Source organism: Mugil cephalus, chromosome 1, assembly GCF_022458985.1.
Source record: "Mugil cephalus isolate CIBA_MC_2020 chromosome 1, CIBA_Mcephalus_1.1, whole genome shotgun sequence".
NCBI lineage: Eukaryota > Metazoa > Chordata > Actinopteri > Mugiliformes > Mugilidae > Mugil > Mugil cephalus.
In genome coordinates this window covers 26,118,506-26,146,166 of record NC_061770.1, presented here as the reverse complement: position 1 = coordinate 26,146,166, position 27,661 = coordinate 26,118,506, and the positions used below count along the sequence as shown (strand labels likewise).

General features: G+C 42.1%; 1 protein-coding gene across 3 annotated transcripts in view; it reads left to right on the top strand.

Annotated features, from left to right (window-relative positions):
• LOC125008392 (helicase ARIP4-like) overlaps positions 1–27,661 on the top strand; it is a 51,493-nt gene that overhangs the window by 7,740 nt on the left and 16,092 nt on the right. The window contains exons 2-4 of one of the 3 annotated variants that reach the window (XM_047585611.1): positions 5,798–5,953; positions 27,229–27,469; positions 27,617–27,661. The exon at positions 27,617–27,661 is cut by the window's right edge and continues 83 nt beyond it. In XM_047585611.1, coding sequence (XP_047441567.1) covers positions 5,798–5,953; positions 27,229–27,469; positions 27,617–27,661 — 442 coding nt within the window. Of the gene's footprint in view, positions 1–5,797; positions 5,954–12,893; positions 13,091–14,756; positions 15,295–27,228; positions 27,470–27,616 lie in introns of those variants that run through there. The other 2 variants (XM_047585624.1, XM_047585617.1) reach the window with 2 other exon arrangements.

Sequence of the window (27,661 nt, the reverse complement as noted above, 5' to 3'; positions counted from 1 at the left end):
TTGTGATGCTAATGGTGATGCTAATGGTCTAGCATGTCCATCTGTACGTGTGTTTCTGCTCATATAGATCTATAAATCAAAATCAGGTGGATTTCCAAAAACGCTCCACCCTTAACACGGCGTTGGCAACCTTTAGCAGTGGTTAGCATGACTCAGTTTGAGAGATTTGTGTTGTTTCCGATATGTGTCTTTACTTTCGTGAAGCTTTTGTTATTAAATCCAAACATCTTTCAGGCCTTTAGTTGTTTGACTTTATTTGTAAAGTCAGCTCCTCTCAGACTCAGACTAAGACCAGTTTTTAATGAGCTAGGGGGCGGGGGGCACCACATGTTGTCCTGTTTAGACATTTAGGTTACCGTGCCCCTTCCCCCCTGTGGTGATGGGGGAGGTTTTAGGGCATCAGACAGACTGCCCCCCCCCCCCCCTCTGTCTTTGTCCATCATCCTTCATCTCACAGCATAAGGTTTCCATATTCGCTGAATTTAAATGTCTCCTCGCTCCCCGGCTGAAGCTGTTCTCTAGGAGGCAGCGTCGGCTGAATCAGACGTCCTTGGAGCCCCCCCCCCCTCGGCCCTCCTGCTCTGTGAGGGTTACGTAAGGTAGGACTGTGTAGGGGTGGGAGGTACAACACAAAATGTTTTTTTTTCCTTCTCAACCCTCCTCAACCTTTCAAGAGAGTTTCAACAGTTTTCATGTTTCATAAGTTCACTCTCTAGTTTGGGTTTTTCTGTGCATGATTACTGGTTCGATTGGTCGGGTCTGAGAATAACAACGTGTTCTGAGAAGATCTTGATTGTGTTTTGTTTGTGTGGAATCATTTCATGCATGTGGCACAGTTTCCTGTTAGAGTTTCATGTCTGGCAGTGAAAGTTCACATGAACCTTAGTGGATAAATTGACTAAATAGATCAACTTTTGGTAAGAGTCTGTTTAAATGGTGCATTAATAGTTTTGTACCGTTCCTGGAGGGTTTGTTGTTTGTTAGTGGGTCGGTGGTTACGCTTTGGTCCAGTTTGGGCTCTGCAGTACCAGTTGTGGCCACTGGAGGCTTCAGATAATCTTGTGATGTTATGCTAGTCGGGAATCATTTTCAAGATTAACCGAAGGATTAATCGACTTCTCAGAAACTAATTGACTCAATAATGGATTAAAAAGATCATTGTTTGTTGATGTCGTTCAGCCAATCAAATCATGTGGGCGGGGCTTTACGTGGAGTTGAATTTATCAACGACAAAATGGCTCTGGTTGGTTGGAGGACTGTCAAAGTCTTTCTTCTGCAACTTTTATTTATTATTTTTTTTTCTGGAGAAGAATTTATCTGTAGTTTCTCATTTGAGAGCTGATGATATGTCGAGCCAATCAGATCGTTTGTGGGCGGGGCTTAGCATGACGTGGATAGAAGAGTAACAGTCGTCGTACACGTCGTCTGAGCAACGTGGAGTTGGATTAGAAGTGAGAAGTTTAGAGTCTGTTGTAAAAGATGTTGAGTGGAAATAACCGGTGTCAAACATACGGCCTGCGGGCCAAAAGCAGCCGCCAGAGGGTCTAATCTGGTCCACAAGTACGTAAATTATGAAGACTGCACGTTTTAAATTAAAATAACTTCTGCCCCTAATTTATCCACTATTTATTCAGAGACGTGGTCAGAACACAACACAGAAACCCTGGACTCAACAGCAATAAATTACACTCACTTTTTTTTAAACCGATAATTTATTAAATGTAAACATTTTCCTAATTTACTTGTTCTGACGCTGTGATTGGCTGGAGGACTGTCCAGGACATGCTGAGGTATTTTCCTCACGTGCTCAGAGCAGTTTAATACAAGCAAGTGGTGTAAATCAAAGCTCTGCCGAACACATCTCACCTCACGTTGAATTGACACCTGTAGATTTCTACATGAGTTCCAGTGCGTCGCTGCAGGGCTTCTACTTTATGTCTGTGCAGATGTTGACACGTCCAGGTGGTTTAAAAAGGGTCACGTGAAGAAGGAAGGAAAAGAGGAATGCGTCTGACTCGCTAACACGAAGCGTCTCCTCGTAGCAGAAGTCTACTGGACGTTATGTAACGCTTATTTTACAGCCTGACATGAACAGAACAGTTTGGCCTGTTTTCCTGGGGGAATATAAAGTTACATAAAGCTCGATGGCAGCGAATCAAGTGGTTTTCTGGCTGGATTTGACTTCTAAGTTATCTGGGCTAATCACCAGCTGCACTGTACGTCTGCTGCAGCTTCATGTGGCCTACTTTAAAACAGATCCTCCCCTAGAAGACCTGCAACTTTATTTAGCAAGTAGTAAATCTTGTGTTTTTCACCTCCTTTGGTCCTGGTGTATCCAAACCTCTTTTGGATTCATTACGGGCCGATGGAGACGTTTTCAGAGCCTGGAACTACACATTCCAGAGTGGGAAAGTTTCGTCCTCGTGCTGTTTCACCTGAACGTCGATCGCTTGGTGTTTGTGGAGACAAAGATGTCATAGCTCTGCTTCACTACCTCAGCTTATAAACATCATCCAGGTCTTCACAGTCGTATTTTAGAGAGAGTCTGTCCAACTCAAATCATGGCGCCATGTTTGCTACATCAGAGGTTAGATTCTACAGTGTAACTCTATGTTGAAATAAATGTCTTATTTCCACCATTAACGGGCCTATAAATGTTATTACCAACGTCTGTCAATATGTAAAAGGTCCTCACTTAAATATCCCAGCGTCTACTTCCTTTAAATATCTTAAATGAGCTGTAAAATGCTTTGTAGCCCAATCACCTCATCAGTCATGGGGCTGTGTTTACCTTCTCCTCAGTCCCCGTGTTCATCCATCACCGTTAAAAGGTTCAAATTATCATTATAGCATTAGCATGCTAGCCATAATAACTTAGCAGTAACTTAAGGTAAAGCTACGTCAATTAAATGTGTCCATCTACATGGACATAAATCACATGAACACATGGGTTTCACAGTATATATGACGCTAGCTGCTATTTTTCTAAGTCTTTAGTCTAGATAACTAGCTAGCATAAGGCTAGCATAAGGCTAGCATAGAGCTAGCATAAGGCTAGGCTTACTTCAGACTTAATTCATTTGTAAAGTGGTGTTTTTGAGATCAAGGTTCACATTAATGATGGTGTGACTTTATTTTTCTATATAAAATCTTAACAAACGTCAAACAGAGACATTGACATTTACCTCATCACATAATAGAGAGAAACCAGCTGACGTCCAGTTCTTCCTTTTAATCTTCTGCTCCATAACTTTCTCTGTTTTTGTTCACTGGGGAAACGGTGGAGTTTCCTCCGTGTTTTCCTGATCCTGTGCTGGAGCCATAGACTGAGCATGTGCATATTTAACTTTTAATCCAACTTTTTTCTAAATTGTTGCCACCTCTCTGTGGGTGAATATTGGTTAGATGTATCCAACATGGCGCCCATGAAACATGTGACCAGCTCAGAACCAATCAGCACAGAGGGACAGATCAGACTCTCTATAATATACGTCTCTGCAGGGAGTAACACCTACACTTGACCTTAGCCAGAGAAGACAGATGGTTTGAAGGAGTAAAGGAAGTCGTCTGTGTCAGGTTGGTAAATATCTGGACGTTAATGGAGACAAGTTCCACCAGTTTTTGCTCGTTTACAGAAACAAGTCAAGTAAGTCTGTGATGGGTTAAACCTCAAACTTCCCTCCATTCATGTAGAGATGAAGAAGCTGTTCAGATAAAACGTCTTCACGCGCTCTCCACAGCCTTTAAAGTTATTTCCTGTCATTATGTTTTACAACCGATATGATATCAGACTCTGGACATGTCTCTCCTCTGACATCAGCCCTTAAGTTGTAAACTAATTCAGCTCCACGTCGTCTCGGATGACGTCTACGTCTGGTGGTGCTCTTCTTTCATCACCACTTTAAGACTCGTGACCATCTTATCTTTGCAGGATCAGGATCAGTTCCCAACGGAGAACAACTAGGAAAAACTGAAACCTCGCCAGGATGAGCGAGATCTTAGGTCAAGGCCTGTATCTGTCTGTCTGATTTATGTCTTTATTCATTTATTGGGGAAACCCATTAGCTGGTTCTGTAGCTACCGGCTACAAACGTCTAAAAACAGTCACTCACATCATCGTCTACAGTATCACATCACATTTACAGATACAAGTATAATGTATCTGATATGGATTTTTTAGGGTCGATACCATTTTTTTAATTTTTTACATTAGCCAATATTTGGAGCCGATACTGCTCATTCTCTCTCCAGTTACATGATAAAAATGACACAGGGAAAAAAATATCTATATATGTATCGGCAAACGAACCCGTGTGTCGGCCAAAAACGATACCAGTGAAAAATGCAAGTATCGGCCTGATATATCGGCCGGCAAATATTCTCGTTAAAATAAACTAGTCTAATAAATTGATTTTCTCTGAAAACAAACTCGACATACATCCAAGTCAACATTTAGAATTTAAAATTGATTTATTTAGAGTCATTGATTTTTTTATTTGAGTGTTTTGTTCCAAGTTTCCTTTTTTTTCAAGCATCTGATCCTTTTCATATCAGATAAAATTCAGATCTAATTCACTCATATATTTACTTATTTACTGAGTGGAGAGTCTCAACTCAAACCTGCTGGTTTTTGGTCTAAAAACACTAGTTTGGAGAAATGTGGAGGAGATTTACTTGTTTTAAAGACTTGGAAAGTCAAATGTTCTTATTGTTTTGGCAGATCATTTGAAGTGATATGTCCCTGATTTTGGGTGGAAGTTGCTCTTGTAGTTTATAGTTTCCCACGTCAATACTGAAATAATGTGGATATACTGTATCTGTAACAGGAAGACCAGAGAGACCTTCCAAGATTTCAGCCTGACAAAACTCTTTATTTATTTAAAGTTGTGGATTATGTCTTGATCTTTATCTCGATAGATTCCTTCCTTCCCTCCTTCCTTCCTTCCTTCCTTCCCTCCTGTGCTATCATTACCTGAATTCTTTCTCATTCTGTATTTTTGGACGGAGAATGAAAGTTGACTGGTTTTATCTGGGATTTGATTTCTGAGGCTTTTTAAACTGCTTGGCTGCAGCCGCCTGTTTACGTAACGCAGCATTATGCAAGGTGAGCTGGCAGGAGATGAAGAGGAAACGCTCCCTGATGCTCACGCTGCGTCTGGACTCATCTGAGAGTCAAAGACCACGGAGGTTGTTTTATTCATGGTGACGAGCCTCGGTGAGCGATGTGAGACGTACGGCGACTACAACAACATTTCACTCATTCAGCAGAAAAACACACAAAGATTCACACGTTTAGACTGAGATGAGTTTGATGCTCACATGGGTCAATATTAGTTCAACCCGTGTGATCGGAGATGGGCCGTTACCATGGAGACTGGAAAATGATGTGTGTTGGCATCAGAGGAAAGTCATCAGCAATCACTGATGATGAGGTAGCATCACATATACTGGAAATAGAAGAGAAGAAGAAGAAGAGGATGAGGGGATGGTGGGGGACAAAGGGGAGGTGAAAAAGAAACATAAAGAAGAAGAGGAAGAAGAAGTAGGAGATTGAATAAAGAGAAGAAGAAGAAGAAGGGAAGATCAGGACAATAGGAAGGAACAGATGTTGTTGTTTTTCTGTCCCTCCTGGAAACTCATCTCAACCAGATGCTCATTTATTTATTTATTAGCAGATGATCAGTAAAGGTTACCATGGTTACCGCCGTTACACCAGGTGAACGTTTTAGCGTATTAACGAGGTTAATTAGGATCAGAGGTGAATGGGTTTTGATGTGGACTGGTTTCCTGGTTCCAGGTGTGTGTGGGTGGGTTGGACCATGCTCAGGTAGCAGCCGCCTCCTGGTCAGGATGTCTGAGGACGGAGAGGGACGTGTGGACGGGGAGGACCAGGACGTCTGGATCATCAGCGAGGACGACAACGATGGAGACGACGAAGATGACTGGACGCCTGGTGAGTCACCTCGTATTGGTCTCAACGCAGAAGAAGAAGGAGACGTAGTCTTCTTCTTGTTCTTCTTCTTCTATGGTTTTTAACTGCTTTTACATTACCCAGCTACCACTAAAACAGAAGAGAAGAAGAAGAAGATGTAGACTTCTGTCTTCTTCTTCTTTGCTTTTTGCCCGCTTGCACATTACCTAACCGCCCCTAAAACAGAAGAAGAAGAAGATGTAGTCCTCTTCACATCCCGAGTGTGAAAGCACCTTGAATCACAGCTGTTTTACAGACATGTAGCCAGATGTTGTTTTTCTACTTGACACTTGCAGCACAAATGAAAGTCTCCAGGCTTTGTGTTTTTTTTGTTTTGTTTTTTAAAAAAAATATATCTGAACAAACCGAAGCAGGGACCAGACACGACTCTCCTCGCCGCCTCCAGCCTTCAGTCCTCCCTCAGGAAACAAACCAAACTCTCCTCTCCTCCTCTCGTCTCTCTGCTCCTGTTGCCAGCATGTATTACATAACCCGATGAATCATCTATTAGTTCTATTAAATGCTGAACCGTGTGTGTGTGAAGGAGATTTAAACTTTGGTTGGAGGAGTGTAACTGGGGTCGGTCTTTAAATGACCTCATGGAGCAGGAGGAAGGAGGAGGCTGCTTTTTAATTCTGCTCTGAACCAAACGAGGCCCTGAGGCTTTTAAGAACCTGGTCTTAATTAAAATGTGTCTCCGTTAATTCGTCCTCGAACTGATCTCAGAGAATAAATCAGCTGCAGCGCCACCATGTGGTCAGTAGAATACTGTATCAGCTGCTTCTGATGGATCTGTACTTAACCACTGGACTAGAACCAGGAACACAAGGAAGGAAGGAAGGAAGGAAGGAAGGAAGGAAGGAAGAAAGAAAGAAAGAAAGAAAGAAAGAAAGAAAGAAAGAAAGAAAGAAAGAAAGAAAGAAAGAAAGAAGCTGGGCAGATAAACAAGTCCCAAGAAAAACTCTGACTTAGAGTATTTACTTGAGAAACACTGTAGAACTGGACAAACAAAGTTTAGGAATTAGCTTTATATACCGAAACTACCGTTATACAATTATGCGTTAGCTCCCGGCTAACGTCAATGGGAAAATGAATGCATATGCTAATGCTAACATTCGCCGCGATCGGCGGTAATCCAAATAATACACAATAATGATTAAAATAACGTGTCTTTTCAGCGGGATAATACCACGTTAATACGGCCCGATTTCCGGTTGACCTATTACGTGATATAATAAATAAGAGTCATTCCTGCGCAGACCGGCATTTAAACAACAACCAGACGGATAATGGTAATTTCTTAAATATTTTTTAAATAAATTGAACGTAATGTTCACGCAACAGGTAAGATTCGCGCTGTCCCTCAGACGGTTTTTCTAGCGGCTAACATTTCTCTTCTTCTTCTTCTACGCTTTCTTTGATGTTTTTGTTCCGGGGTCACACGCCAGCGCAGCGGTTGTGGAGCATGCGCACACGCATTATCCGATCAATACTGCGATTAAGGCTTTTACATGGCGGAGAAAACCGAATTCCAATCGCATTATCTGGGCGTCTCAATCGGATTTTAATCGGAGTAACGTGTTTACATGCACTTAAGTTCTCATGTTTTAGTCCGATTTAGGCAATAATTCGTTTTTTTCACCTGTATGTAAACGCACTGACTGTATCTAGATATAAAAGTCTATCAGACACATCCCACAGTGTAAATATCTATGACACGATCCCAACGGGAAGAAACGTCTGAAGGGGAATGAAGGGAAGGAAAGAAAGTCCTGCTTGTTTCATGTGGATGAAGCTGTTGATGGAACAAAGTATTTGTCTTTTATCTTTGTGTTTTTAAAGTAAAGCCTCGTGTAGTTTGTTGTCCAGGTCCTGGTCCTGGTCCTGGTCCAGGTCCAGGTCCAGGTCCAGGTCTGTCCAGGTCCCGGTCCAGGTCCAGGTCCAGGTCCAGGTCTAGGTCCAGGTCTGTCCAGGTCCTGGTCCAGGTCTGTCCAGGTCCGTTAAATCCGGTCGCCTGTAGCAGTCAGCTGGAGACCTGTGGGCTTCTCTCGCCGTGACTCAGAGACAGATTGGTTGTTATGTTTGGGCCGAGGCAGCAGAAACCCGTGAACCCGTGAAGAACACTTCCTTCCTGCTCCTGTCGGATGACGGGGAACCGTTAATCATCCTCCACCAGAAAGAAAAGGTTCAGGTCCTCACACCAGGAAGCAGCACCAGCAGCACCAACAGCACCAACACCAACGTTGTGTAACGTTTGTATAAGTGACCCAGTAGAGACTGTACAAGTGGATCTGGAGCTGTTCTCAGCATCTATACCAGAAGAGGAGGAAGGAGAAGGAAGAACCACGTGGTCCTGGTTCTGGTCCAGTGGTAGGTAGAGATCCATCAGAGACACCAGCTGATACATTATTCCACTGACCACATGGTGGCGCTGCAGCTGATTGACACTCAGACTGAGATCAGATCTCTAGTTCTGGCTGAGGACGAATTAACAGAGACACATTTTAATCCATTAACACCAGGTAGATGGATCAGATCCTTCAGGATGTGACGGAAGTAGAGAAAGAAGTAAAACACATATTTTCTTTCTTCCATTTCGACTCGACTTTGCTCTGTTGATCTCGCACCGTTTTGTTTTTACATAAATACATTTTTAAAGGACGTCCGCGTCTCTCTGGGTAAAGTTTAGGACGTATTGTTGCTGGGTGATAACTGGCTTTTCTTTTCTTTTTGAACCATCCTTTGGGGTTGTCATGGCGATCTCGTTGGTACCTGGACGTCTGTGACACACACAGACATGTGGGAAATCACAGTATCTGTAGCTGTTTGCAGGTATTTGTAGCTTTCATGCAGAAATAAATCGAGGGATTAGGCCCAAGCTTGTGTTCTCATTTAGTTTTATTTGCCAAAAGCAAAGAAGAAACGTTAAAGTAAATGGAAATGGAGGAATAAATGAAGTTTAATTGGTGGAGATGAAAAGTTTTAGCCCCTGGGCTGAGTAGCCGGTGAAGAGATTAGTTTATTTTTTTTGTCAGGGACCTCGTGGGTTGTGTCCACCTGACAAACGACTTGTTGAGGACGACGTCATGGAGTTGGATTAGTTTACGACTTAATGTTGGTTGGAACCAGAATGAGTCTGGGCTTCGTTACAGATTGACTCACTGAAATCCACGAAGACATATTTCAGTTTCTATTCTACATAATTATAAGATAAGATTATGTATATTATTGTTCATAGATAACTTTATAAATTATAGATACGATTTATTTTATTAGCTGGGAGGCCAGGGAGCGCTACTATTAGCTGAGATTTATTATTTATTAGTGTAATACACTAATAAATGTTTTTTTTTATGAATGACTTTTTTAAAACTGCAGCCAGTGGTAAAAGAAAAGTGACTAGGAAGAGCTACTATTAGCTGGGAGGCTAGTAAGAGCAAGTATTAGCTGGGAGGCTAGGAAGAGCAAGTATTAGCTGTGAGGCCAGGAAGAGCTACCGTTAGCTGGCAGGCTAGGCAGAGCTACTGTTATCCTGGAGACTAGGAAGAGATACTTTTAGCTGGGAGGCTAGGAAGTGCTGGGAAGAGCTATTATTAGCTAGGAGATGAGGAAGATGATGACGAGCTACTATTAGCTTGGAGGCTAGGAATTGCTACTATTAGCTGTGAGGCTAGGAAGAGCTTCTATTAGCTGTGAGGCTAGGAAGAGCTAGTGTTACCTTGGAGGCTAGGAATTGCTGCTATTAACTGGGAGGCTAGGAAGAGCTACTATTAGCTGGGAGGCTAGGGAGAGCTACTATTAGCCTGGAAGCTAGGAAGAGATACTATTAGCTGGGAGGCTAAAAGGAGCTACTATTAGCTGGGAGGCTAGGGAGAGCTACTATTAGCCTGGAAGCTAGGAAGAGATACTATTAGCTGGGAGGCTAAAAGGAGCTACTATTAGCTGGGAGGCTAGGAAGAGCTACTTTTAGCTGGGAGACTAGAAGAGCTACTATTAGCCTGGAAGCTAGGAACAGATACTATTAGCTGGGAGGCTAGGAAGTGCTGTTAAGAGCTATTATTAGCTAGGAGATGAGGAAGATGAGGACGAGCTACTGTTACCTTGGAGGCTAGGAATTTCTGCTATTAACTGAGAGGCTAGGAAGAGCGACTATTAGCTGTGAGGCTAGGAATAGCTAGTATTAGCTGGGAGGCTAGGAAGAGCAGGTATTAGCTGCGAGGCTAGGAAGAGCTAGTATTAGCTGGGAAGCTAGGAAGAGCGACTATTAGCTGTGAGGCTAGGAATAGCTAGTATTAGCTGGGAGGCTAGGAAGAGCAGGTATTAGCTGGGAGGCGAGGAATAGCTACTATTAGCTAGGAGGCTGAGAAGTGATGTCTGACATGTTTTATCCCGTTGTGGGATAAATGATTAATTATTAAGAACGATCTTGTCTTATTTTGAATAAAAGTGTTGTTGTTAAGTTTGTAGAAGGATAAAAAACAACCTTTCATAACGCGGCGTCATGTGACCTGATTAGCGTCCGATCGGAGCCCAGAGTGGGAGGTGACGCACTAACACCAGCTGGTCCACATACTGACGCACCAGACGGCCTCATCGCACTGCCCAGCTTCTTGTTTATTCATTTTATTTTCACATGTTCACATGACTTGAGACATGACATGTCCGCCTTAACATTATGACCATGGGGTGAACTATCGCGGCTCCTGTCCAGGGACTCGACTGAATCAGAGACACGGATCCATTAATTATAGTTTCATGATGTTTAATGTAAGAGCTGGACGTACTGACAAAAACATGAAATTAATGTCAATAAATTCACAGAAAGTGTGAAATAATTACAGCAACAATTACTCAAACGTGTAGGACGTCGTGGAGGAAATCAGTTCATCGTCCTACACAGGGTAAATATGCAGAAAGGTCGCCATTTCATTAGGTACACCAGTGAAAACATTTGTATATAACTGAATCACAGGAGGCTACTGTTAGCTATGAGGCTAGCTATGAAGCTAGTTAGCGCTGCTATTAGCCGATGACACGTTCCTGTATTCAGCTTCAGTGTAAAATAACTGGTTTCATTTTGATGTACTATTAAATTAACATGTGTTTTTAGGCCTAAAATCATCACATGGCATTTTACTGAAAGATTTTACTAAGTATTATTTATACAGCTGAGTAAATTTAAATTGAAAGTTAATTATAAACGTACTGCAGTAACGTCACATGAGATGAACTGATTCGGATTTAACTAATTTCCTGGAGAGAAGTCGTGAGTTTGTAATGAGGAACTTAGCTGAAAGTGATTTTCTCCATATAAAATTTGATATATTGTCAAAAAACAGAAAAAAAAAACAAGAAAAAGAAATAATTTTTTTGAATGAGCTCATTTTATTCTTATTTATTTAGTTGTTATTTTAGTGATTGATTGTTTCCATGATATATAATAATGGATTTTGTAAAGACATGACCATAATTATTAATAGTTTTACTTTAATAATAATGAATGTAATATTGACTCAGGTGCGACTACAGTTCAGTGTCCAGATGAAAATGATGAACATTAGTATTTAAAGTATTTAAAACATCAAACTTCCCTCTGGTCCCTTAGAGCTGAAGAAGCGACTCAGACTCTGCTCGTCCAGTTTTTAAAAGCTTTTAGGATTTAAACCACGACGTGGACGTGATGTGCTGTACCTAATAAAGTGGCCGCTGATCTGTGACTTTAACTCGTTCCATAATATCTGGCTCCCATTGGTCCCACCAGGTTATGTAAACAGTGAAATGTGAGCTTCCTGGTTTGAGGGGGAGGGGGCGTGGCCAGTGACCAGATCTATGGCAGTGTGGTAAAGGTCGCCCCCCCCCCCTCCCTCCCTCCCTCAGGCGCTTCCTGACTATGTGGGTTAGTGTGTAAAGTGAAGTGTGGAGGATAAATCCAGGGTCTGAACCAGGTCCCTGAGTTCACGGCTCGTCCCCCACATTCCTCCTTTACTTCTTTCTTTCTTTCTTTCTTTCTTTCTTTCTTTCTTTCTTTCATCGTTGCGTTTACATGTTTATTTTTCTTCTCTTCTTTAATCCTTTTCTCCTCGTGGTCCTAGAAGCTAAAGCACGAAGGTTTAGTTTTCGCTGGTGTACCTAATAAAGTGGCCAGTGAGTGTTTATTAAATTTAGTCGTTTATTTCAATCAGTTCTCGAATATAAAACATTTTTAAATACTTTTTTAATAACTACTTTATTACTATTATTATTATTATTAGCTTCTTTAGTAAGTATATCGTTAGCCTATTAGCATAATTTCTTTTTTTTAACTTAACTATGCACAAAAATACCAATATATTAATAAAAAATGTGTTTTTTCTTTTATTAGGCTGACATTATTTTGGTTTTATATTATTTCATTTTAATTCATTTATTTTAATTAATTAATTTTAATTTCTAATGTGCATTTGACAAATAGACCTCTTGATGGCCTTGGATAATATAATAATAATAATAATAATAATAATAAGAGAGACACACTTAGATTTTTTTATCTGAATGTTTACACTAGTGTACCTAATAAACTGGCCAGATAAATATATGTAAAGTACGTTATTATTATTGAACGTTATTCCTCAGTGCATGTGTTTGTTGTCATAACTCATAGTTTTAATTGTTCTTTATACCATTTTTAATTCCTCCTCTTTCTTCTCCTCCTTCACTTCCTGGTTGAACCCGTTAGCCTCGTTACCCAAGGGAGCTCCTCGGGGGGAGGGGGCGTGGCCTGTTTACATCACAGGAGGTGGGGGGGAGGAGACAGACAAGAAAGGCAGCGCTGGAGGAGGGAGGAGAGAGGAGGAGGAGGGAGGAGGAGGAGGAGGAGGAAGTGAGGGGGCGGGGGGCTCCTACATGCAACGGGCCGGGGCAGCTTTCAGCGCCCTCATTGTTTTGTAATTGTCCCGTCCCCGCGTCCTCCCTGGAGTTAGAGACGAGGCCGAGCGCGGGGACGGACGCTCGCGCTCAAAGAAGTGACTCTCATGGACGTGGAGGAAGCAGCTCAGACCCGCGGGAGTTAACTCAGAAAAAGGAAAGTGTCAGAAAGGGAGGCATGGAGTAGACAAACACACTTGAAGCCACATGACATGGGTGAGTACGTACCTGTGGGGGGGGGGGCATTTCTCTGGGTCTCTGCTTTTTGTGTCTCGCTGTGTTTCTGTAACACTGACCTACATGTGTCTGCAGCCGGCTCCTCACCCACAGCTGCTTTCATAAGGCTTGTTATGAAATGGCCTGAGTGGATTCATGCAGTCGTTCCCCAGAAAGGAAACTAAACTCTGTCCTCTCTCTTCTTCTTCTCTTTCACCACAAACCTTCAGTTCATTTATTCATAAACAACTTTTAAAAAAAAGCTTTTTTGTTTCCTGTGAACAGTTTGAATTAGTCCCCGGTTAAATAAATAACTTGATCCTGATGGAAGCTCCAGGACCTCCACGATTTTTACACTTTTATTCATGGAAGCGGTTTCGTAATCGCATTCAGAAAAGAGTCCTGCTGTAAATCTGGTTTCCATGAAGCTTCAGAGTTACTTTAAAATAACTGGAGATGTTTCTTTCTAACCAGGTTTTCACTTCGTCCCAACGATAAACTCTGTTCTGTTCCACCGGCGCGTGTTCCTATTGTTGTGGCAAAAACCTTCACAGTTTTAACAGCACCACATACAAGCTAATAGTAGCCCCTAGCCTCCTAGCTAATAGCAGCCCCTAGCCTCCTAGCTAATAGTAGCCCCTAGCCTCCTAGCTAATAGTAGCTCTTCCTGACCTTTTAGCAAATAGTACCTCTACATCCTACTAGCTAGTAGCTAATGGTAGCTCCAGTAGCTCTTCATAGCCTCCCATTTAATAGCAGCCCTTCTTAGCTTCCTAGCTAAGTGCAGCTCTTCATAGCTAATAGTAGCTTTAACTAGCTTACTAGCTCCGTAACTAATAGCGGACCTCCCTAGCTTATTAGTTAATAGTAGCTTGTCCCTGCATCATAGCAATAGTAGCTCTTCCTACCTAATTGTACTTCTCCATAGCTAATAATAGTTGTTACTAGCTCCCTAGCATTCCTAAAAGCTAATGGTTGCTCTTCCAAGAGTATTAATAATTGGTAGCTCCTCCTAGCCTCAGAGCTAATAGCAGCTCAGTCTCTCAGCTAATTGTATCGCTCTCTAGCTTCCCTGCTACAGTAACTCTTACTAGCTTCCTAACCACCTAGATAACAGTAGCTCTTCCTAGCCCCCGTGCTAATAGCAGTTCTCCCTAGCCTCAGATCTAATAGTAGCTCTTCTCATCTCCCAGCTAATAATAGCTCTTACTAGCTAGGTTTCCTCTACATAGCTAATAGTAGCTCTTACTAGCTTCCTAGCCTCCTTGCTAATAGCAGTTCTTACTAGCTAGTAGTAGCTAACAGTCCCTGCTAGTAGTCGCTCTTCTTAGTTAATAGTAGCTGTTCCTAGCCTCCCCGCTAATAGTAGCTCTTCCTAGCTAGTAGTAGCTCTTCCTCGCCTCCCTGCTAGTAGTAGCTCTTTGTAGCTAATGGTAGCTCTTGCTAGCTAATAGTAGCTCTTCCTTGCTTCCCTGCTAATAGTAGCTCTAACTAGCCTCTGGGCTAATTTCATTAGAACAGTCACGAAGAAGGATTTAAATCTGGTCTGTGATAAGACCAGATAAGATCAGATAATCCTTTAATTTATCCCAGACCAGTGTACCTAATATTTCGGCCAGTGAGTGTTGGTGGTTTTCTGGAAATAGATGGATTTAAAGTGTATTTTTTATTTTTTTTTTCCTGCAGCTTTAAAGCAACAAACAGTCAAACATGAACCAGACGTCACGGTTCATCTTTCTTTCTGTGTCCGACTTCCGTTCATGCTCTGTTGTTCCTGGGTGTTAAATGTAGGAGGGGTTGTTCTTGTTCTTTCTTTCTTTTCATTTAGGAGGGGGGGAGGTGAAGTAATGGGGAGGGAGGAGAGGTCGTCCGTTGGAGTCCCCCCCTCCCCTCCCCGCGGGGGCCCGGCTCCAGTGTGAAGGGTTATGTAAGTTTCCAGCCTCCTCCCTCCTCCTCACAGTCGCTGTGTTATCGAGCAGGAAGCAGCGTCCAGAGCCGCTCGTTCAGTCAGTCAGTCCGCGATCAGACACTAGAACCAGGCTGAGAGGAGGACACCTTCACCTCCTCCTCCTCCTCCTCCTCCTTCACCTCCTCTTTCATCATTTAAAGCATAAACTCACTCCTGACCTGCTCCTGAAGGAGGAGGCGTTTTTCTTTTTTTTTTTAAACCATGCTGCTCCTGGACGAGTCCGAGTCCTTCACAGGTAGGAGACACGTTCAGCCTTTTATCACGTCGTCTTGTCTTTGAACGCATCGTCTCTGAGCTCTGAGGGAAAACTGAGCTAGAAAACCAGAATCAGAGACGAGCTGCAGGTTTGAATTGTCTTCTTTCTGCAGCAGCAGCAGAAGTTACTTAACGCGGTTGTGTAACACCACATCCAAACATCTCGTCCGTCTCCTCCCGTCCTCTCGCGTCAAATCATCTTCACCTCGATTTCTAACCTTTCTTTCCTCCTCGTCCTCCTTCCTCCGCTCGCCGTTTTTCTCTCTTTATTTCATTTTATTTTATTTTATTTTATTTTATTGCGTCCATCTCTTCTCTTCTCTCTGTGAGCCGGTCTCTTTTTTTTTTTGCCGTCCTCTCATTGGCTGTTTCTACGGTTACCTAAAACCAATGCCAGCGCGTGATTGGTGGACGGGGGCCAGGATCTGAGGCCACGCTGGAAAAGTGTGAAGCATGTGGAGGCGGAAAAATATGGTTCAGGAGACCAGTGGGTTAGAGGGTGAAATCTGCTTCAGCTTTTTAAAGGTTCTGCACGTTCACATGTCGACTTTCAGACTTAATGTTCATTAGTTTGCACCAAACTGCGTCCGTTTGCTAAAACTTGTGGTTTGGTTTTTTAAAATATTCGTTTTTTCCTGCGTCTTATTTTGAATTCAAAGAGTAAAACATGAAGTTTGTTTTCCATCATAAATTTAAAGCAGATGTATCATTTAACAAGCTTCAAGTTCTTTTATGCATTTTATTTATTTATAGTCTGTTCAGCTGCTGGATTTAAGGTTTTCTGGATCATTTTTAGGGAAACGCTGCCTTTTTTTTTTTGTTTTATACCAGAAACTAAACGTATTGTGAGTCATAAGTGGAGAAAAGTGACCTGGTTTGGTCCTAGAAGCTCCACTCGTCGGTTTATTGGCGGCTCTGTGGACGTTTGTCCCCCGTCCATTTCTAAAACATGTCCCCCGTCCATTTCTAAAACATGTCCCCCGTCCATTTGTAAAACATGTCCCCCGTCCTGGATCTCCAGGAATCTGCTTGTGTAGAAAGTGAAACGTCTCTGAATGAGCTGATATCTGGAGGCAGCTCGGACGGAGCCACTGATGCTGGAGTTAAAGTCGATAACGGTTTTAGTGAAATAAGAGAGGATGTAGGAGGCTCTAACATTTCCAGGGAGGGGATTCATTCAGAAGATGGCAGATGTTTTTGGGAAATTAAAAGTGATATTTGATAAAATCCAGTTGCTCTTCGTACGTGTTTCCGTTGAAAGTGTTGTGATATTACAAAATTCTCTTAAAGTTTTGTCACTTTGAGGACGATGGTCACATGACCCCCTGCATTGTCTCAAAAAACCACCTGATGAGAGCAGGGATGTGGTTTTTATTGAGAGGTTTAGGTTTAGTGGTTTAGTCTCTGCTGTGTTAAACCCGTTCACACAGACGGACGTGAGGAGTAAATGAAAGTCTGATGTTGGTAAAGTCTGAACAGAACGAGCTGTTCGTCCTCACGGAGCAGCAGAGAGAACAGTCTGTGCACCGGCGACGAATTAGAGGAGGAAACGTTCAGAGCTTCAGCTGCACCTCGACGGTACAATAAAAACCAGAGGGAGGGGGGAGGACGGGGGAGGGAGGGGGGAGGAGGAGGGAGTCGGCCGGGAACAGCTCGTCCTGTTCAGCGCCGGCATCCAGGCCAAACACCGGGACCACGTGGAGCTTTCATAACACGACGGCTCCAGTTTCATCGTCTCGTCCAATCGAGTCGTGGATTTATTTCAATTACCGTCACATTTCTGCTCCTTTGTTCCTGAACCTCTCGTCATCAAAAAACCCTCATAACCTTATATTTATTATTATTATTACTTTATTTAAAGTAAACTGACGCTGGTTTAGTTCTGGAGGAATCAAAGCTGTAAAACAGGTTGTTGTGTTGGTTGGATCCTAAAACGACTTTTATCAATGAAACCAGAACAAAATGACGCTTTGCATCATTCAGCGTTTCCTCAGACGTGCTTCAGAGCTTTGACTGGTTCAGAGTCTGATTCCATCTCTGGCTTTATTCATTCCTGTTTCGTCTCTAATCGGCTCCAGTCGCTTTTCTTTTACTTCTTACAGACTCTTTTTTTTTGTTTGAGCCGCACGGCTGAAATGATCCGTGTGTGTTTTGGTCGTTTCTGTTCAGTAAAGGACATTATTTCATTTTCATTTTGAAATTCAAGACGTTTTATCTTCATCGCGGTGGAGGAAGGATAAAATAAACTTTTCATTTTCTGTTTGTAAAAATAAATTTATTCGATGGAAATAAAAAAGTGCCTGTTTGTTTTTTTTTATTTTCAACAGGAAGTAGTCGCTTTCAAAGTAAGAGCTCGTCTGAGGATGGTGCTGTGTTAGTCTGTGGTGTCCCTGAACTAACGTCTGTTTATCAGCGAGTAGCTGCTATTCCCTGATTATATGCAGGAGTTTTTTAGTTTTTTAGATTTTCTGTCATGTCGTCTTCACTTCACTGTTTCTAAAATAACGTACTGAATGCTTCAAATTTCAAAATGAAAATCAAATAACTGCTCTTTTTTTTTTATGTCCTTTTCTGAACGTAAAATCCAATGAAACATACACGGACGTGAGATAAATATGAACCCAGACGCTTGAGAATCGACACAAGCAGAACTGAACTGAAGCCGGTGGAGTTTGACGTTTATTTCATGCGTCTAAAATCATGTGCTGCTGTTTTCTGGTCGCGTTCGGCTTCAGGGACAAAATCACACTTCGTAAAACACAAAGGATTTAAACTGTTAAATGAGATAATGACACAACAAGAAAATCTACGAATAGAAAATAAAAACAAACACAGATGGAGCAGGACAAAACATTAGGAACACGCGTCGGTGAAAAGTTTTTAGAAACTAAACCAGGACAAAAGATTTAGATCAGGAATGTTTCACTGTTTTCACTGGCTAACAGTGGCTAATAGCAGCTCTTCCTAGCTTCAAAGCTAATAGTAGCGTCTCAGACTCGTAGCTAATAGTAGCTCTTCCTAGCTTCAAAGCTAATAGTAGCGTCTTAGACTCGTAGCTAATAGTAGCTCTTCCTAGCTTCAAAGCTAATAGTAGCGTCTCAGACTCGTAGCTAATCGTAGCTTTTCCTAGCCTCACAGCTAATAATAGGTCTTCATAGCCTTGTAGCTACTATTAGCTCTTCTTAGCCTTCCAGCTAATAGTAGCTCCTTCTAGCCTCCCAGCTAATAATAGCTCTTCATAGCCTTGTAGCTAATACTAGCTCTTCTAGCCTCCCAGCTAATCGTAGCTCTTCCTAGCCTTGGCGCTAACCTTAACCCTTTTTAAATGAATATTAAAGACTACTGCCCCCTGCTGGTCGGATGTTTTCCTCTTTATGGTGCGTTCAAGTGCAGCTTTGAAGCTGTTTAATCCAGACTCACTTTGTTGGGGAACTGTTTGAGTGCTCTTTTGGTGTGAATCCAAAAACTTAAATTCCATTTCCAGCGCCTCTCATCTGTTCGTACTTAGTCATAAAATGTGTAGTTTGACTGATTTGAACCGACCGTCGCGTCGTGAGCGTGTGTTATGTCACGACACACATTTTTCTTAGAGGTTGTTCTGGAGCTGAAAGAACACGCCGAGTCCTGAGCGCTGCCAGAGAAGCTTATGTAACCGGCTCGAGTGTGACCAGCGCTCTGATAAGAGGCAGCAGCATCCAGACATGTGTGTCCTCGCTCCTCGCTCCTCCTCCTCCTCCTCCTCCTCCTCCTCCTCCTCCTCACCAGTAATGACACACTGGCCTACAAACAGTCTGTTCCTCCCTCGTCTGTTCTATGTGATGAAGCTGCTGGACACTGAATGTCCCTCAGGGTGAATAAAGTATTTATCTAAACTAAATAAATCTGATCTATAAATAAATTAATAAAAAGATTAAAATGTCGCTATTTGATTTAAAACCCCGGAGTTTCTCCTCCAGTCATGTTTACATCCTCCACATGGGAAAGTTACTGCAGCTATTGTTTTTTTTTTTTTGGTAGAGTCGTGTGTGCACTTTGTGTTGCTGTGTTTTTGTTGTGCGTCTCGCTCTACTAACGCAGCTTTAACAACTCATTCAGGTGAAGTGCTTATGTAACCGAGGTGTGTGTTGTTCCCTCATTCTGAGAAATTTAATCCACTTAAATCTTCACTGATTCCACATCTGAAGCTTCCGAAAGAACAACTTGGTGTTTTTAGCTAACAGCTAACAGTAGCGCTTCCTAGCTTCTTAGCTAACAGTAGCTCTTCATAGCCTCCCAGCTAACAGTAGCGCTTCATAGCCTTCTAGCTAACAGTAGCTCTTCATAGCCTCCCAGCTAATAGTAGCTCTTCCTTGCATTCTTGTTAATAGTAGCTCTTCATAGCCTCCCAGCTAACAGTAGCGCTTCATAGCCTCCCAGCTAACAGTAGCGCTTCCTTGCCTCCCAGCTAACAGTAGCTCTTCCTAGCCTTCTTGCTAACAGTAGCTCTTCATAGCCTCCCAGCTAACAGTAGCTTTTACTGGTCTCCCAGCTAATAGTAGCTCTTCAGAGCCCCCTAGCTAACAGTAGCTCTTCATAGCCTCCCAGCTAATAGTAGCTCTTCCTAGCCTTCTTGCTAACAGTAGCTCTTCCTAGCCTCCCAGCTAACAGTAACTCTTCATAGCCTCCCAGCTAACAGTAGCTTTTACTGGTCTCCCAGCTAATAGTAGCTCTTCATAGCCTCCCAGCTAATAGTAGCTCTTCCTAGCCTTCTTGCTAACAGTAGCTCTTCCTAGCCTCCCAGCTAACAGTAACTCTTCATAGCCTCCCAGCTAACAGTAGCTTTTACTGGTCTCCCAGCTAATAGTAGCTCTTCATAGCCCCCTAGCTAACAGTAGCTCTTCATAGCCTTCTAGCTAATAGTAGCTCTTCCTTGCATTCTTGTTAATAGTAGCTCTTACTAGTCTCCCAACTAACAGTAGTGCTTCCTAGCTTCCTAGCTTACTAGCCTCCTAGCCTCCCAGCTAATTGTAGCTCTCCTCAAGCTCCAAACTAATAGTAGCTCATTCCAGCTAATAGTAGCCCTCCCCAGCTAACGGCAGGATAGCAGGATTTGCCTGGAGTGACTTCACTGTTGTACCTAATAAAGTGGCCGGTGAGTGTTCTGTGTTTACGTCAAATCACTGTCGACCCTTTCGCTGTTTGGACCCCGTCCATAAAAATCCAGAGCGGACGTCAGACGCGGTTATTTGTGCGTCCTCCTGTGAGTGTGTTGGTCGTGACGTGGTGCGTTTGTGTGCTCAGGATTTCAGGTTCTTGTGCTGGTTGTGTAACAGCCTGAGGCAGCGGTTACATAAGCGTCCCTCCTCGTCGGAGTCTCTGTCTGTTAGGAGGCAACTTTCTCCCCGAGAGAACGGGAGCGAGGACGCTGATGATAAATAACACAGGGTCATTGTTCCCATTTTACTTTTCACTTGTTCATTTATCAAACTGGGACAGTTCACATTGATCAACGTTGGTGCATCGGTGTAAATGAGCCAAACTTAGCACTAATGCTAATTTTCAGTCATATTAAGATACTCACAATAGACAAAACTGGACACGGGGCAAAACAAACACTATTAAAACAACACATTTGACCCACAATAACAAACAGATTAAGACCAGTTTTAGTTTATATGAGAACACGCTCCAGAAATTAAGTCGTCGACCTACTGACCTCGTTAACGCGTCTTTTACTCGCTGACACATTAAACCAGACGTCCTGTTGTCAGACTGCAGACGTCACGACGTCAGCGCAATGTACACAATCTGTAACAGTGACTCACAACCGGCGGGTCGAGACCCAAAAGTCAGACCTTTATTTTCCTCTGAGAAAAAGCTCAGAGCGTTTAGTGAAGTTTAGTTTAAATGACGCTTTTTCTTTAACGGAGGAAACGGAGGAAACTGAATGTTTTCCGTGGTGTCTGTTCTTATAAATACAAGATACAGAATGTGATTTATTTCTATTTTTATATATATATATATATATTCTCAGTATTTGCACTTTTTATTTGATGTGTTTTGCATGAAAACACAGAGTGAGTCTGTTAAAATGTGTGTTAGTCTTTTTGAAACGACTACAGTTTATTTGTTTTAACACTTTTTTATTTGATGAAGCTGAAGTTACTGAATCTCTTCTTCATAGATCAATAATATTTGAACATTTGCCTCCTGTCACAATAATAAAAGTGACATTAGGCTGCAGCTCGTACCAAGATAGATGGATTTCTAAAGCTCTATATATGATATTCTACAGATAACTTTCGCCTTGTAGCTGATTTATTTACATGACGTCCACAGGGAAACTCCAGTATTATAAGAGTAGATGGAGAAACCGTCTGTTATCGTCTAAACTCTGGTGTCATCAGATGAACCTGAGGACGTTTGCAGATGACGACACATGTTTACTACAAACAGTCGGACAGGAAATGTAAATTATTCACCGGATCCTTTCGTCCCTGAACGTTTTCCTGAGAAAAATACTCAGTGAGTGTGAAGGCAGCTCCTCTACACAACAACAAGATACATTAAAAATAGATACAGCAGCACATCAGCTAATAGTAGATCTTAATAGCCCCCCCAGCTAATGGCTAATGGCTAATGGCGACGCTAATGGTTGAAGCTATTTGTGATGCTAGTGGCGTGTTTTAAATGGTTCAGCAGCTCATAAATAACAGCTGACTTTCACATCAGACTTTAATCACAGTCACCGTGTTCTGCTCAGACCATCTGGACTCGGTTCGCTCGGTTACATTCTGTGTTTTTTAGGTGCAGCCGTTTTGTTGACATGTTGTTATTCTTGTGAATATATTGCATGTAGTTTTCTATCACCATAAAAAGACTTAAAACCACGACTCAAATCAAAGAAAATATTCAACTTCTCAAACGTCTGGAATGAAAAGACTGAGCAGTTTAAAGTCTGAGGCAGAAAAGAATATTACAGGATGCAAACACACAACAAAACCAATGGAATAATGAAGCACAACGGTTCCCTTTAAGTCCCAGTTAGATGCATTTTAATTCCCTTCAGTAACAGACAGAGCTTCACGAACAAACACCGAATAAAAACTACCGAGAAGTAGTTACAGAAGCAGAGAACTGAGAACACACAGTGTGTTTTCATGCAAAATAGGCGAAATATAAAAGTGCAACTACTGAGAAATGTGTATATGAGGAAAAGTGAATGTCTGAGTTTGCTAACTGAACTTTATCGGTGCAGAGCCGACACCTCGCTGCACTAAACACTCAGGTTTGTGATCCAGATCTGATCTAATCTGAGCTTCGCCGCTAAATTAACATATGTAAACAAACCCTGTGGATCTTCTTCTGTGGTGGTTAACCCGCTGTTGACACTGACGCTGCTGATGTTTTTTTTTTTCTAAACATCTTTCTTGCCCAGACAAAGACCTGTGACCCAGAACCAGCTGAGCACCGGTGCGTTATGTAACGTGTCATTGTGCGGAGGTTGAGTGTTGTGTAACCTCTCAGGTCACAACGCGCTGAAGCTTCTAGAGTCTGAAAAGGCTGCGAGAGCCACTTCAGCTCTTCAGCTTCCAGGCGGCTTCATGCAAAAAAACACCAGAGGCTCCGGAGAAAGATGCCTCTCGTTTCCTATTTCCGCTCTTGTAAAAAAAAAAATAAACGGCTGTTTAGGACGTAGCCACAGTCACTGGATCCTCCATGAACATGACGGAGCTCATTCATGGTCCTGGTCTCGTTTTAAAGACAAGACTCTGAAGTTTCTACCATAAAAGTCAGAATCTCTCTGAGTGGTTTAGTTCTGGAGGAATCAGTTAAAAATAACAGGGTGTTGGTTTCATCATCTTCCCCCGGAAATATTTCAGCCTCATATCCATGAAAAGCATAAAAACTAAACTGAAACAAAGACAACAGCTGAGTTTCTGAATGACAGTTTTTTGAGGAACATCTTTGGGCGTCGTCTAAGTGAAACTCGGATGATCAGAGTCTGTAAAGACCAGGTGTTCATTGGAATTTAAACCTTTTGTTTCCTGCTGAGCTTCCTTAGAATAAACTTTACATGAAAACCTTTGCAGTTCGTACGTTAATAATATTTCTCTAATCCATCGTCTCTACTCTGGACAATAAATAATAGATATGAGCTATAAATCTGACTCACCACCTCCACCTCCCGTCATTTAAAACCAGTTACTCCATCGATCCTCTGGTGGTTTAAGCTTCAGCAGCAGCTTCATGGACCAGTCAGAGCTCTGGGCTCCAGCTGTCGAATCATAGAAGTGTTGTGTGATATCGTGTGGAATCACATGATATCGTATCATGACGTCTTTTGTGATAGAAACTTCAGAGTCTTGTCTTTCTAAAGAGACTAAGACCATGAATGATCTCCGACATGTTCATGAACATTCAGTTACTTTGGCTGCGTCTTAAACAGGAGTTTATTTTCATAAAGTCTGGAATGATGAGATGATGTTTTCCTGATAAATGAACATTATTCTGACGTGAAAAGTGACTCTGAGACAGATCAAACTTTAAGTTCTTGAACATAAACGTCTCATATTGAGGTCGTGTGTTAGACTGAGGGTTATATATAAATGATCTCTGTCTTTGTGGTGAACTTATTTGTGTGTTTCATGTCTCATCTCCCTCCTCCTCCTATTGTTTTATTATTATTATTATATTTAACGTGTGGGAACATTTGCTCCCAGTTTGGCCTCAGTTTGGTCCTGGTTTAGTCTTGATTTAGTCTCAGTTTGTTCCTGGTTTAGTCTCAGTTTAGTCCTAGAGTAGTCCTGGTTTGGTCCTGGTTTAGTCCTAGTTTAGTCTCAGTTTTGTCCTGGTTTAGTCCTGGTTTAGTCTCAGTTTGTTCCTGGTTTAGTCTCAGTTTAGTCCTAGAGTAGTCCTGGTTTGGTCCAGGTTTAATCCTAGTTTAGTCTCAGTTTGGTCCCGGTTTAATCCTGGTTTAGTCCCAGTTTGGTCCTGGTTTAGTCTCAGTTTAGTCCTAGAGTAGTCCTGGTTTGGTCCAGGTTTAGTCCTAGTTTAGTCTCAGTTTGGTCCCGGTTTAATCCTGGTTTAGTCCCAGTTTGGTCCTGGTTTAGTCCTGGTTTATTCCTGTTTTAGTCTCAGTTTGGCCTCAGTTTGGTCCTAGTTTGGTCCTGGTTTAGTCTCAATTTGGTCCTGGTTTAGTCTCAGTTTGTTCCTAGTTTGGTCCTGGTTTAGTCTCAGTTTGGTCCTGGTTTAGTCCTAATTGGACGTGTTTGGTCCTGGTTTAGTCTCAGTTTGGTCCTGGTTTAGTCCTGTTTTAGTCCTAGTCCTACGTGTTTAGTCCTGGTTTAGTCCTGGTTTGGTCCTGGTTTAGTCTCAGTTTGGTCCTGGTTTAGTCCTGGTTTGGTCCTGGTTTAGTCCTAATTGGACGTGTTTAGTCCTGGTTTAGTCCTAGTCCTACGTGTTTTTTTGGGGGGGAGCTGTTTGGTTTTAGGGTCCGGGGGCTTCAGATAGAAACAGAAACACATGTGTCTTTGAGCTCTTATGTAACTGTTCTGAGAGGTTGAACAGAAACTGGTGGACGAAATCTGAGGAAACATTTAAATGCTGCGCGACTCGTTAGATAAAAGGTTTTATTTCCAGTCTTTAGATAAAAGTTGACCTTCGATAAGAGGAACGGGTTAATACTGAAAACATGATGGAGGCACGGAGGAGAAAACCACAGTGTTGTCTCTTCCCTCCATCTATTTATAAACTCACCTGGCGCCCACTTACCCCGTCCCTTCAAAATAAAAGCACCAACAAGTGATCAAAACAAACGGAACTGCTCCTGTTTATGAACCCAAACAGCTCCAGCACCATCAGCCCTTTGGAAAGGAACCCAGAACCCGCTGGTTATCAGCTCCTCGTCAGATTAGAGCCGACAGACGCTTCACAGGGACACGGCTCAAATAAACTAGACTGTGTTTTACCACCGTTCAAGACGTTACCGGGATGAAACGTCTTCAGATCCTTCCACTCCGACGTTTGAACGTTTGTTCTGCTGCTAACGTCAGAATCACAACCAGAACCAGAACACAGCCGTGGGTCACAGCCCCGTTTTTAGGGTCAAAGGTTGTTTGTTTACGTTTGTTCTCCGTCCACAGATCGGCCCCTTTTTTTTGGTTCACCTGGTTGGACGCCGCTGAATGCTAACGTTAGCGCTAACACGCTAAAACTGAAACAAAAGTGCAGCGTCGCACAGCGAACCCAGAATGCATTGTGTGTTTTTTTTGTTGGAGCTCGATAAATACAAACTAATCTTAGAATAATCATTATTATTAATGATAAAAGCTTCCTGGTCTTCAATGATTTATTCCGTCTCCTCATTTAATCACCTTCAGTTTATTCCCTGATTTAAACGCTTCTGTTTCTCCTGGAGGGAGTTTTATGTAAGTTGTTTTTCTCGTCTGCTCCATTACATCTTGGATGGACGTGTGTTCGCGTCCCTCTGTCTCTCGTCTCACGTCTCTGGGTTGTTGTCGCTTTTAGTTTTTTGTTTGTTTGTTTGTCTGAGCTGCTTGATTTTCCCCCGGTGTTTCTGTCCCGTCCTCGTGTTTCATAAGTCGAATGCGTTCGTGGCTCTTACATAAGCCTGAGATCTGGTTCAGTGTGTTTGTGGAAGAACGTGACGTGAGCAGAAGGAGGTGAAAGTGAAACGAGTTCATGCGTTTGCTGCTGCTTCCTGCTGTTTCACAAACGGAGTTTAGTTAAATCCCAATTTGAATATATTTGAAAGTGTAAATCCACGGTCGGATCAGTTCACTGGAAACAAAACTGACGGTCGATAGAATTCACAAAAACAAACTCAAAGTGAAACAGATTTCTAACAAGTAACAAAATATATTATTATATATGTTTGGTGGATTATTTGGCAAATTTCCGCATTTAAAGACAATTTATGATAAAAATTATTACATTTATAAATTTTATTTATATAGCACCTTTCAAAATAAAAGAATGGCATTTAAAATTCTTCACAATTAAACTGACACAAAAAACACAAATAAATATTAAAATAATCAAAAATAATGATAAAAAGGAGACTAAGACAGATATCAATAAATAAATAAACTGATAAAATATAACAACATAGTAAAAATAGAATGAAAATATAAAAACACTCTTTAAAAAAGTAATAAAAAATAGGAAAATATAAAACTCGACAATAAGTATAAGCCAAAAGTTTCAATATTAATATAAAAGCAATAAAAAGTGAAAATAGTCTCAATAAATATCAGAATAATGAGATTTAAACCAAAAGGTGAAAAATATCCGACGGTGTAAATCTGCAGGTTGTTTGTTAATTCTGATCAGTTTTAGTGTTTTAATCTGTTTCTGGTCATTAACAGAGGATTTGTTTATTTCTCATTAATGAATTAATCAGACGGACCCAGTGTCCCGGATCATTCTGGGCTTTTTCTATGAGTCATAAAGGATTAACACACACTGTTATAAAAGCCTTTCAGACGTAATGAGTCTAAAAAATGTTGGATTTACTCTAAAAATAAACCGTGGTTCTGTCGTCCAGGATCATTTTTCTAATTTCTAAATTTCTTAATAATCACATAACCTGATAAATCTCAATCACAACTGGTTCGTTTAATTTAAAGCTCGGAATGACGACGATGTCTCGCCAAAATAAAAGTGTTTATAACATTCAAAAAGAGACGTTTGTGTGGTTAAAATCTGGAGTCATCATCTTATTTATGTTTAATGTTTAGAATATTCAAAACCATTTTGTTTAATCAGTTTCCTGGTTCATGTTTTCAGTAAATCCTCAAAATCTCCTTTTATCACCATGGAAACGCCTCCATGGTCGAACCCACTGAATCATCGTTCGTCCTCTGACCTTTGAACTCACCGCTGTCGTTGTGTTTCCTGTTTCCTGTCGCAGACCAGACCCACAGCGCCCCCTTCAGCTCAGAGAATGAGGCTCAGGGCGGCGACCCGGCCGCGTGGCCGTGCACCGCGGCCCCGTCTACCTCACCCCAGCGCCCCCCCCCCTCCTCCTCCCAGCCCGGGCCGCGACCCCACGCCAGGCCGCCAAGCCAAAGACAAAGCCCCGCCTCCCCCGCCGCCCTGACGGGAAACAAGAAGAGGAACTCCAAACCTGCACACATGAGACGCAACATCAGGTAAGGACGGAGTGGGTTCGGTTTGATTTGGTTTGGTTTGGTTCTGTTTGGTTCGGTTTGGGTTGGTTCGGTTCGGTTTGGTTCGGGGGGTGAAGTGTTTCGGACGTAACAGGAGGTTAAAGCTGAATACGTTTCTATGTTGTTCAGGAAGTTGTTGAGGGAGCATCAGTTGGAGGCCGTGACCAAAGCCGC